Source organism: Pecten maximus, chromosome 15 (genome assembly GCF_902652985.1).
Source record: "Pecten maximus chromosome 15, xPecMax1.1, whole genome shotgun sequence".
Classification (NCBI taxonomy): Eukaryota; Metazoa; Mollusca; class Bivalvia; order Pectinida; family Pectinidae; genus Pecten; species Pecten maximus.
This window is the reverse complement of record NC_047029.1, coordinates 7939093-7951222: the sequence shown is the minus strand read 5'-3', so window position 1 is coordinate 7951222 and position 12130 is coordinate 7939093. Positions and strand designations below refer to the sequence as shown.

At 37.5% G+C, this 12130-nt stretch overlaps 2 protein-coding genes across 2 annotated transcripts; both read left to right on the top strand.

The window, feature by feature from the left end:
- Nucleotides 1-2102: 2102 nt before the first annotated feature.
- On the top strand, nucleotides 2103-4978 carry LOC117343121 (sepiapterin reductase-like). Its single transcript, XM_033905435.1, has 3 exons — nucleotides 2103-2743; nucleotides 3041-3193; nucleotides 4336-4978. The coding sequence occupies exons 1-3, from the start codon at nucleotides 2206-2208 to the stop codon at nucleotides 4446-4448; spliced, it is 804 nt and encodes a 267-aa protein (XP_033761326.1). The 5' UTR covers nucleotides 2103-2205; the 3' UTR covers nucleotides 4449-4978.
- A 2699-nt stretch (nucleotides 4979-7677) lies between these two features.
- Nucleotides 7678-10052, top strand: LOC117344136 (sepiapterin reductase-like). The gene is made up of 3 exons (XM_033906784.1): nucleotides 7678-8218; nucleotides 9290-9442; nucleotides 9904-10052. Exons 1-3 carry the CDS (start codon nucleotides 7678-7680, stop codon nucleotides 10050-10052), a joined length of 843 nt encoding a protein of 280 aa, XP_033762675.1.
- Nucleotides 10053-12130: the final 2078 nt, after the last annotated feature.

The window sequence follows — 12130 nt, the reverse complement described above, 5'->3', positions numbered from 1 at the left end:
TTACAGCACTGCCTGTATTTAAAGCGACTCTAACTGTAAAATTCATAGTTGGAAGACATTACCAGGCCTAATTTTTGATAAAACTTAGATTTTCCGATAATTAGGAAAATTAAAATTGTCCCAACCGTTTTGAGATGATACCCAAATCAGTACTAAAATTACATTATAAGTTATCGCCCTTAAACAGAACGCTCAAACCCACGTGACTCCATTCGTCAACCGAGGAAAACCCGTCAACGTATATTTATTAAATCTGTTTATGATATAGACTCGTATATCACTATATCTTTATCTAAATTCACTATTTACAAGAATACAGTTACATGACTTGTACTAATGTGTCATTGTCCTACAAAGAATCACTCTAGTCCCTGTGATACCAAGCTTGACAAAATACTCGATAACAGAAAAAAATACCTAAAACTCTCCATAAAGTTGTACCATTATTGTGAATTCCTCCATATAATTTCAATAATACTACTTCCGGCAAAACCCCTATATATTGCAACAACTGTCCATGGCTCGAGTTAGCCTTGAAGTTAGCAAGAGGGAAATTGTCTCCCCTGTGTTCTAGATGCATGCATGCGGTGAATGTGTGTGTTTGGGAGGCTGCGCTGTTGTGTTTGTGTTGTCTCCTTGTGATAGCGCGGAACAAATACCGATTTTATAATGATACTTCACTGAGGCATACTGCCAGTAAGACACCTCACTTGGTCATAATGGGCTGACCAAACATGAACGCTAAACAGAAGTAACTAGGGGAGAGAACTGTGCCTTCCTCACACAAACATGGGCAAAGGCTCAACTAAAGGCCAAACGTGAGTCAGTGTCAGGAGCACTGAAAAGAAATATCAATAGGAGAGCGATAATAAATATATAGTTACCAATTCGTCACACAGACGTTCTGGCGAACATGATTTTCGCCCACACAGCCAGAATTTGTCAAAGAGACCATTCGGTCTTGAAAAGTTGCAACGACACTCGTAAGTATTGTTACGTATACTTTTTTTGTGTAAAATATTCTGTTGATATGTCTAAATTAAGGTTCACTAACATTGTATACTCGATATGTGTGTAGTTAATGTGCAGTGCACGTTGTTAGAGCCTCGTTCTCAGTTCCGTGACAAATCTCGCGATAATTATATAATAATGCGGCGAGTTATTTTTATACACTGATGTCTCAAGGATTCTCCCCTGTCAAGCGTCTAGGCCTGTGGTCTTTTTATCGTGAGGAGACCGTGAATGAGCATCTTGGATTGCCATTAATACATGTTGGCAACTAGACTTTTAGGTTATTTGGGAGTATCTGGCTTCAAATATCAAAAATAAAACATTGGACATTGTATATAGATCTATGTGGTATTCAATCTTTTATTTAGGCCTACAATTACCTTACATGTTGTCCTTGTAAATCCAACAACAAAATGAATTAACAATGGTATGTTTTACATTGTTTAACTGAACACTATTCACTCAACTGTATGTAAGCCTATAGCCACCCGGAACTTCTCGAGTGTGACTACGCAACACCACACATCAGTACGCTATATATGTGTTGGTTCGTAACAAAGATTACGAAAACTTACATGTGTCACACTTTGCTGCCTTTGTATTTCAAAACTAAATTAGGTCAGTGTATGTTAGGTAAACAGCATTCGTAGGGGTGCAGCTGTATACACTGAGATTATGCTAATTTAAGGACATTGTTTGCGATATGCAATGTACTTATTAGGAGGCTGGTTATCAATAGTTACATAGTCCAAATATAAAGAAAGTGTTTTAATATTAGTTTTGGTATTGATACATGTACTTATATCATATTTTCCTGACACATAGCCCGATCAAAATATCCTGCAGCACATGCACCCTTTATATTGACAGTGTAAAAACATGTTAAACATCATATGTTATGTTACATGTACAATGGTAATGCTACTACAGTCACATGGATAATAGGGTATGATTACGGTCCGGTTACGACGAATCTTAGATGCTTTTGTCTTATACGGGTTTTGTATTTTTAATGTGCCACGCCTGACATATTACGTACGTAAGCACGGCACACATACAATTTGTAAACGTTTCACATTACATTTTAGCTATTGAAATTTTTCGGAGGTACGGACGTAGACTGTGTCTGGGATAACTGCGGGTTGTTTAATACATTACGTACTGTGGGAGTTATAATATTGATTTGAAGACGACATGGAGAAACGAGAGAACATTTTCCTCAAGAAGAGTTTTGTAGCCATTACCGGAGCCAGTAGAGGACTTGGTAGATGCATAACCCTGCAGTGTGCGGTCAAATTCCACCCAAATTCCGTCTTGGTATTGATGGCAAGGAATGTGGAGGCTTTGAAAAGCGTCAGGACGGAATTGAAAGCAACGACTCCCAATATTACGGTATTAGTTCGACAGTATGATCAAGGAAAAACCGACGAAGGATATTTTAATGGAATATTTGATAGTCTGCTTACTGAAAACAAACTTTCAAAGGATGATTTTGAACAGGTAATGCTTGTTCATAACTGTGCTACAAGCGGTGACAAAGAAAAGACAGCGCTTCAGTTGTGTGACGCCGACCGCGTACGGTCTTACTATGACATAAATCTGTGCGGCATGATTCTACTCAACACGAGCTTCTTCGCAACATTTTGTGATCCGTCACTATCACGAGTCGTGGTCAATATAACGTCACTTGCTTCTCAGCGTCCAATGCCGCCTCTACACCTTTACTGCGCAGGTACATTGAATTAATCGTTTAAACAGGCATAAATATAATTAACATAACTATTTTGTCTAGTATGGCAATAAATTGAAATAACGACACTCAAATAAAGCTTGTTCTTATTGAGAAACCGTCCTTACATGAACACACATACACACACACACACACTTGTTGACAAGACGTAAAAATAATGGGGGGGGGGGGGGGGTGGGGGGGGGGGCTACCTTCTAAAGTGAGTGGTGAGATTTACATTGTGTCAGAGGGATGACCTTGTGTGATCGACCTTCATATCTTGACAATTTTTCGTTTCAGGAAAAGCTGCCCGTGATATGTTCTTCCGAGTCCTTTCTGCCGAAGAACCATCTATTCGGGTTCTGACATACGCCCCAGGTCCTATCGACACAGACATGATGCGAGACATGGAAGCAAATGTATCCTCAACATCATTTCGTAAAATGATCAAGGGTTAGTTTGTTTTCTTTGTGAATTTGTTGGTTATAAAACCTGTTCTTTATTTACAATGATTGTATTTCTTTACATACAATGAAACAATGCTAAATAAATATTTGAATATCCGTGCTCTATGTTATTTCATGTCGATTGCCACCTTGCACACGTGTCATTGGAACATGGGTACATGTTACGATGTATGGAAAGGTCTTATTGGGTGTATTTTGGAGGATGCTACGGGATATAGCAAGTGGTTAGTGGTCATTTTTTGAACAAAATGGGTCAGTGGTCAGTTGAGAGCTCGCGGAGAGAAAAGCTATTCATACGTATGGAAAGCATATGATCTCAATTAAATGATACTATCTTTTTGTTGCAACCTATGTTGGTGCAGAAATTGTCCGATGATGTGAGATAGTAGAAACTGTCATGCCTTATGTATATTAATAGGTCTAAGTGCCTTCCCCATTTATCCACTATGACCTTCTGTACATCGTCAAGTGCGCCTGTGACTGGAATGCTCTGGAGTGAAGCGTGCAGAATCCCACTGTGTATTATCATTTATGCGACTAAAAGTGTGCCCCTGAACAATCGGGGACTACCTGATAGTTCAATGTAGAGACTGATCTGCCAGTATATAACCATAGTTGTTAGTGAACCCTCTAGAATCTTCTTACCCTGACTGTTGGTGGTAAATTAGGGATATCAGATTTTCTATTCTTTCTCACCAATTTCTTCATTCTATGTCTCCCTGACTGTTGGTGGTAAATTAGGGATATTAGATTTTCTATTCTTTCTCACCAATTTCTTCATTCTATGTCTCCCTGACTGTTGGTGGTAGATTAGGATATTAGATTTTCTATTCTTTCTCACTAATTTCTTCATTCTGTGTCATCCTGACTGTTGGTGGTAAATTAGGGATATTAGATTTTCTATTCTTTCTCACTAATTTCTTCATTCTATGTCTCCCTGACACCGCCTGGCTTTTTGGCCTTTAGTTGAGCGTTCATATGATCGTGGTTGTTGGTATTCTCCTTGACTTCCGTCACATATATGACCCTCATTTGTGTCTTCCCAGTTTTATCACACTCTATGTTTACATATAATTATATAATGAAATTGTATGCTATAATTGAAACAATTTCAAATTTATTTCTCAGGCCTACGTGAGGACGGCAAGTTGCTTACACCAAAGGAAACTGCAGCCGACCTGATACAGGTACTGGAGGACAACACCTTTGATAACGCTGAATACTTGAGCAACTATGTCTAGAAATGCTAACCATATACTAACAAATATTTACTGTCCGTCGTCCGTCAACTTTTCGTAAAAACCGCTTCTTGTCATGAACTATTGAGCGCATTTCGACCAAATTTGGTCTGAATCATCTGGGGGGGGGGGGGGGGGGGTCTGGCATCCTAGGAGCAAGAAGCGGGGCCTATATATAAGAAGGAAAGGTAACACATTTTCAAAGTCTTAAATGTTAAGTATTTCCCCATATTCAATGCAATTTCCAGATGAGCGATACATGCCCAGAGGGCCTCTTGTTACATCATTAGACAATTTTGTGCAAGGGTAATTTGATACCGAATTATTTCGAACAGTAAAAAGGCCTATATCCATTAAAATTCATAGTAGCTTACAATTACTATCAATGTATTCATTGTAATGATATATAATATGTTGTTTATTCGGATAAGTGTTTAATTATGATTCAGGTATATATCATATATATATAAATCTTAAGTAGTTTTAACGACAATCTTCTTACGTGTACGCAAAAGTAATCAATAAAAGAAACGAAGCGTCAAGATGTGTTATTTTCTATCATTTGAAACTTGTTAATGTATATATATATATACCACTTATAAACACTTCGTGAAAAAAAACAACAACAACGAAACGGTAATTATCCCCGCCAAAGTAATGTTGGTGAGGATATACCAACGGATTCCGTGTCTCGTGGCGTATAAGGAACATGTATCAACAACCGTTCACGATATCTTCACAAAACGTACAGCACATGTCAATTAATTTCTCTTATAGTGCCTTTGATATGGAGGAGTATTACTTTCAACATTTCCGCGGTTATCATGGAACCAATGAGTCAAAATAATCACCAATTTCCATCCTCCCTTTTGCCTTGACTTATATCGTCAAACTATACTACCAACCCTGCAGGCATTATACCCTTGTTTTGAACTATTTGAATATTAATGTATATTTTCATTATTACCTCTCTCTCTCTCTCTCTCTCTCTCTCTCTCTCTCTCTCAAAGATGATGGTGTACATTGTCATGACTATTTGTGGATGGATGTAGATGAGGATGACGGTTATATATAATGTTTCAATGATGATGAAATGATTAAAATGATAACGATAATTTTTGAATTATTTCGAAAATGATGATGACGACGATGAACGATTTGGATGATGATAATGATGTAATGAACATGGATTTAATGATGAAGATGAGATGATGATGATGATGATGATGATGATTAAGAAAAAAAAACACTTATTTCAGCGGTTCCTGTCGTTTTTCAAGATTTTCAATTTTCAAAAATATTGTATGACATAAACATTACAAAGGATTGGACAACATACCAAGCCTATTTAAGTCCTCTCCAGAACAACACAGCGAACATAAGCTCTATAAGGGAGGAAACTCCTATAAAAACTTTTACATTAGTGACTATTTTATAATGAAATGAAAATGCATATAAAAACAAACCATTTGTAAATTTTTGAAGTGTTAGAGTTTCCTCATATCTACATATTCACATCGAAAACGTCCATTTTAATAGCCATAAGGTCATCTACTGTTGAAGCTAGACTCCAACCGCATCAAATACTTTAACTGGATTGATTCCTACATGTACGAGGGTTGATCTGAAGTAGTTTGTATGGAAGGACATGCCTTCCAGTTAAAATGTCGTCAAAAGAAATCTTTTGACCATCTCCCCAGTGACATTAACAAATAAAGATGCAATATATATTAAATAAGAATATGTAATTACAATACCAGATTAAACATTACATATATTACCAGTTGAAAATCGAAATATGATCCTATGGTCATATATGGACGACCTCCGCTGTGTGCGAGATAAATGCGTGTGGTGAATGTTAATGTGGGAGAAAAATTAAAACTAGGGCGGTGACAACATAACTACAAGGTTTTTCATTGAACACGTCCAACTTCATATCACACAAGGAAATATATTTCCAAACGAGATCATGTTGTTGTTGACCATAAAACTTTCCCATTGTCTTCATCAACCTGCATCTCTCGGAATCGTGTGTTGTCAATTTCTCCGTCACATAATCGCGATAATGGGAACAAGCCCGTGCATGAACGGAATTGCTCTATTTTCCCTCTCCTCCTGTTTTACAGAGTTTTAGCGGGAACCAAGAGAATCCGATCAATACTAAAAATATAAATATTGCCACATGATCTTACCGCACTGATTTTAAACCCAATTTTACCAATTTTAAACGATTTGTAAATACTTTAAATATCACAACGAGAAAATAAATTGAGGCAAGATATAGACAACACATTACATTCGATCAAACAGCTCGGTGAATGGTTTCCTTGCTACAGAGAATGGCGCCGAGAAGAGGTTGTCATTGCTGCTTTCCTTTATATATAGCGCAGTATTACTTACTAAAACGTGATGACTAATTTCAGTGCACTGCATGCAATGAACCATTCTCCATTAAACACTGTTTTTAATTGGATAACTTACAAGAGACAACTTCTGTAACAGCATGACGTTCAATGATCCTTGATCAGGTGACTAAATCAGAATGTATCACTAGGTGTTCTACGTTCGATGAAATAAGGCCTGGATCAACGTGCCAAGGCGGTATTTTATCAGCACAGTTGAAACACCTGATCACGACCAAGGTAATACATAATACAAAAACTCATTCAAAAGGAAACCATTTGTTTTAAAGTAGGGTAATCACTGTCGGATTGATATCGAAGTCCATGTCCTTCAAGATGGACATAAAGTCACAAAGATAAAAAACAAAAAAGTCCCTAAAATCATATAATCCCAGATGGATTACATTTCCAAGGCCTTCATTATTGTAAAGACGGAATTAGGAGGGAACTTGCCGTCTTGACTGTTCAATTTCTTGCAATTTCTTGGCATTTCCTCAAAGCAAAATAGAAAGCTGAGTACGAACGCCAGATAATAATTTAAAGATATTAAAAATAAATAGGGTTATGATAAAATTAATGTTAAGTCGACGGGATAATGTCTCTGACTCGGACCGATACATGGCGGCAATAAAGATAATATATAAAAACGTTTGTGTACTTAATATTGACCTGGAAAACATGACATACTTAGTTATCACCTGTTCTTATCAATGACAAGATACAGTCGATGTACATGCGTGTACTTTATACTGTGTTGCAATACACTTACGTTTGATATATCACTCACTATAGTTCTGTTACTATAGCAAGACAGATTTAAGGTCAACATGGAGAAACGAGAGAACATTTTCCTAAAAAAGAGTTTTGTAGCCATTACCGGAGCCAGTAGAGGAATTGGTAGATGCATGGCCCTGCAGTTTGCGGTCAAGTTCCCTCCGAATTCCGTCTTGGTACTGATGGCAAGGAATGAGGAGGCTTTGGAAAGCGTCAGGACGGAATTGAAAGCAACGACTCCCAATATAATAGTTTTAGTTCGACAGTATGACCAAGGAAAAACAGACGACGAAGGATATTTTAATGGAATATTTGATAGTTTGCTTACTGAAAACAAACTTTCAAAAGATGATTTTGAACAGGCTATGCTTGTTCATAACTGTGGTACAATCGGTGACAAAGAAAAGACCGCGCTTCAGTTGTGTGACGCCGACCGCGTGCGGTCTTACTTTGACATAAATCTCTCCGGCATGATTCTACTCAATACAAGCTTTTTCGCAACATTTTGTGATCCTACACTGTCTCGAGTCGTGATCAACATAACGTCAGGGGCTTCCAAGGTTCCAACTCCGTCTCTCCACCTATATTGCTCAGGTATATATTATTGTTAATGTCCGTTATTCATAATGCACATGTGTATAATTTCTAACAATTTTAATGACTAGCATGTTGTTCATTTTGACACGCATTTCAATTTCACAAACATTATGTAAATGCATGTATGAAGTGTATATCTGTGTTTTGGGAGATTGTGCTATTTCTGTCGTTTCAGCACAGACTGACAGTGACTTTATAGTGCTACCTCACTTAATATACAACTGGTTACTAAATCAACATGGTGTAACACTTGAACGTCGGAAGTGGCGTTGGTGGTGGTGGGAGGATCGGTTTTGGCAATGGGGTTGTGGGAGAGAGGTAATCTTCGATTCATTTTTAATTTTAGTGAGAACATGCTCCACTAACGAATTCTGTTTGAGAATCTTTGAATATCAACATATGTTATCCTTTTGTCTTGCGACAATGATTTAAAGATGAGAAAATGGACCAAAAGTGTTCGAGCTAACGGACGATGTATCAACTGTGCAAAGTGCCCTATCTTAGAATCGTTTTGGTCGACAGGTCTGTAAACATTGCTCAGCATAATTGTTGACCAATCAAACTACCGATTATCCAACTACCCTATACTATCCTAGTTCCGCTCTTAAGTCGATGCATCTTCCGCTGCATTTGAGAATTTGGTCAGATTAAACTGAGGTTAAAAATGAATTAAAGCTCACCCCACATTTCAAACTTCCAAGCGTTACACCTATTTGATATATTCGAGGTAATGTTATTTACCATCAATAATAACCAGATGCAGACGTCTTTGTTGAAGTATACTGCCAGAGACACCCTGCTGGACACCTTACCTGGCCACATTTCACTGACCATGACCGAACCAGTCGTTCCACTCCCAAACTGCTGCGTCTTAAGTGCCTACCTACCGATTTTATAGATTCTAGTTATGTTTCATCACCGGAGCGAACCTTCTGCTCCAGAATAAAAAGTGAGGCAGTGTCAAGGGACACATTAAGAAGAAATTACGACTGACAGACAGGAGATTCGTTACAACATTATTAATTCCTGTACATATCAAACTATATTCTGTTTTATTTACTATTTCAGGCAAAGCTGCCCGTGAAATGTTCTTCCGAGTCCTTTCCGCTGAAGAACCATCTATTCGGGTTCTGATATACGCCCCAGGTGCTGTTGACACAGACATGTTGCGAGATCTAGAAGGAAATTCGTCCTCAACTCCATTCCGTAAAGTGTTAAATGGTAAGCCCGTCTTCTTTGTGAATCTGTTGGTTGTGAAACCTGTATTATATGTTCAAATAATATTAAATATCCGTGCTATATGCTACTGCATGTCGATTGTCACCTAATCATTCCAATTTGCGTACGGATCATAGAAATACCGACATACGATGTATGGAATGGTCGTATTTGGTTTATTGTTGAGGTTGCTACGTGATATAGCAAGAATGGTAACAGTGGCCATTTTCGGAAAAAGAAATGTTAGTAGCAAATTGACCTCGTGAAGCTCTCCTGAATCGAGTGGTACTTTGTTTGTGTGTGTTTCCTTAGCACCCGTTTTTATATTACCTTAACCATTTGAGTCGCCCAAGTTTAATTATACGATATTATAAATATTATTATAAATATACTGTTTATATCCAGTTACGAAATTTGATTGTTCCTATGTTTATCAAATAAACAATTACTAATTAATTTCCTAGGCCTGCGTCAGGACGGCGAAATACTGACACCGGAGGAATCTGTGGCCAACCTTGAACGGGTACTAGAGGACAACGCTTTTAAAAATGCTGATCACGTGGACAACTATCTTCTGACAGCCAAGCCATATATTGACAAATTTTTGAACTGAGACATAACTTTCGTACAAGAGTCATATGATGCCTTTTTATTCCGATGGATATCAAGGCATTAAGCTGTTAATGTTCATAGTAGCTGATAATAACTATCAATGAAATCATTGGAATGAAATATAATAGTTTATGTTGATTCAAATAAGTGATGATTGATGATATCATATTATATCAGCGAAAAGACTTGGGCTGTTTTAATGAAAATTTATTTACGTGTACGAAAAGGTAGTCAATAAAAAATGAAAGATACGAGCATGAATGCGTCAAGATGCTATTTTCAATTACTCGAACAAAGTCTATTTACACATGCATTTATATAGTTAAGAGGGAGCTTGCCATTTCTCACCATTTTGTCTCAGCAAAATATAAAGCAGAATACAAACGTCAGGACATAACGACGAAGAAAATAAGTAGGGTACTGATCGTCAGGAGGAGATAACTTCTAACGATAACAAACATAAGTGGGGTACTGATGGTCAGGAGGAGATAACTTCTAACGAAAACAAACATAAGTAGGGTACTGATGGTCAGGAGGAGATAACTTCTAACGATAACAAACATAAGTATGATACTGATCGTCAGGAGGAGATAACTTCTAACGATAACAAACATAAGTATGATACTGATCGTCAGGAGGAGAGATATTCTAACCATAACAAACATAAGTAGGGTACTGATGGTCAGGAGGAGATAACTTCTAACGATAACAAACATAAGTGGGGTACTGATGGTCAGGAGGAGATAACTTCTAACGATAACAAACATAAGTAGGGTACTGATCGTCAGGAGGAGATAACTTCTAACGATAACAAACATAAGTGGGGTACTGATCGTCAGAAGGAGATAGCTTCTAACGATAACAAACATAAGTGGGGTACTGATCGTCAGGAGGAGATAACTTCTAACGATAACAAACATAAGTATGATACTGATCGTCAGGAGGAGATAACTTCTAACGATAACAAACATAAGTAGGGTACTGATCGTCAGGAGGAGATAACTTCTAACGATAACAAACATACGCGGGGTGCTGATCATCAGGAGGAGATAACTTCTAACGATAACAAACATAAGTGGGGTACTGATGGTCAGGAGGAGAGAACTTCTAACCATAACAAACATAAGTAGGGTACTGATGGTCAGGAGGAGATAACTTCTAACGATAACAAACATAAGTGGGGTACTGATCGTCAGGAGGAGATAACTTCTAACCATAACAAACATAAGTAGGGTACTAATCGTCAGGAGGAGAGAACTTCTAACGATAACAAACATACGCGGGGTGCTGATCGTCAGGAGGAGATAACTTCTAACCATAACAAACATAAGTAGGGTACTAATCGTCAGGAGGAGATAACTTCTAACCATAACAAACATAAGTAGGGTACTGATCGTCAGGAGGAGATAACCTCTAACGATAACAAACATACGCGGGGTACTGATGGTCAGGAGGAGATAACCTCTAACGATAACAAACATAAGTAGGTTACTGATCGTCAGGAGAAGATAACTTCTAACGATAACAAACATAAGTAGGTTACTGATCGTCAGGAGATAACTTCTAACGATAACACACATAAGTGGGGTACTGATGTTACAAGGTTTCCGACTTAGCCAGACACAAAAAATAATAATACATAGCGAGTATGTCCTTAATATGCATATGGTACAAATGACATAACGTAATTATGTCCTTAATATGCATATGGTAGATATGACATAACGTAAGTATGTCCTTAATATTCATATGGTACAAATGACATAACGTAATTATGTCCTTAATATTCATAACGTAATTATGTCCTTAATATTCATATGGTACAAATGACATAACGTAATTATGTCCTTAATATTCATATGGTACAAATGACATAACGTAATTATGGCCTGTTTTTTAATGATAAAACATTGTCCGTAATCTGTCGCTCGTGAGAAGCAATATCCTGCAGAGAAACCTTTAGCCTTCGGCAGGTAATTTACGTCTTCCTTCCACTTCTTCCTAAACTAAAAGAGCAATATATAGATTTGCCGTACAAACAAACGTCATACAGATCAAAGGGAAACAAATGAAAAAAAA

Excerpts from the sequence above, each read along its gene's own strand:
- LOC117343121 (XM_033905435.1), top strand. The coding sequence starts at position 2,206 with ATGGAGAAACGAGAGAACATTTTCCTCAAGAAGAGTTTTGTAGCCATT. Across the intron at positions 2,744-3,040 it reads TCTACACCTTTACTGCGCAG|GAAAAGCTGCCCGTGATATG; the intron begins GTACATTGAATT and ends TTTTCGTTTCAG. Across the intron at positions 3,194-4,335 it reads ATTTCGTAAAATGATCAAGG|GCCTACGTGAGGACGGCAAG; the intron begins GTTAGTTTGTTT and ends TTTATTTCTCAG.
- LOC117344136 (XM_033906784.1), top strand. The coding sequence starts at position 7,678 with ATGGAGAAACGAGAGAACATTTTCCTAAAAAAGAGTTTTGTAGCCATT. Across the intron at positions 8,219-9,289 it reads TCTCCACCTATATTGCTCAG|GCAAAGCTGCCCGTGAAATG; the intron begins GTATATATTATT and ends TTACTATTTCAG. Across the intron at positions 9,443-9,903 it reads ATTCCGTAAAGTGTTAAATG|GCCTGCGTCAGGACGGCGAA; the intron begins GTAAGCCCGTCT and ends TTAATTTCCTAG.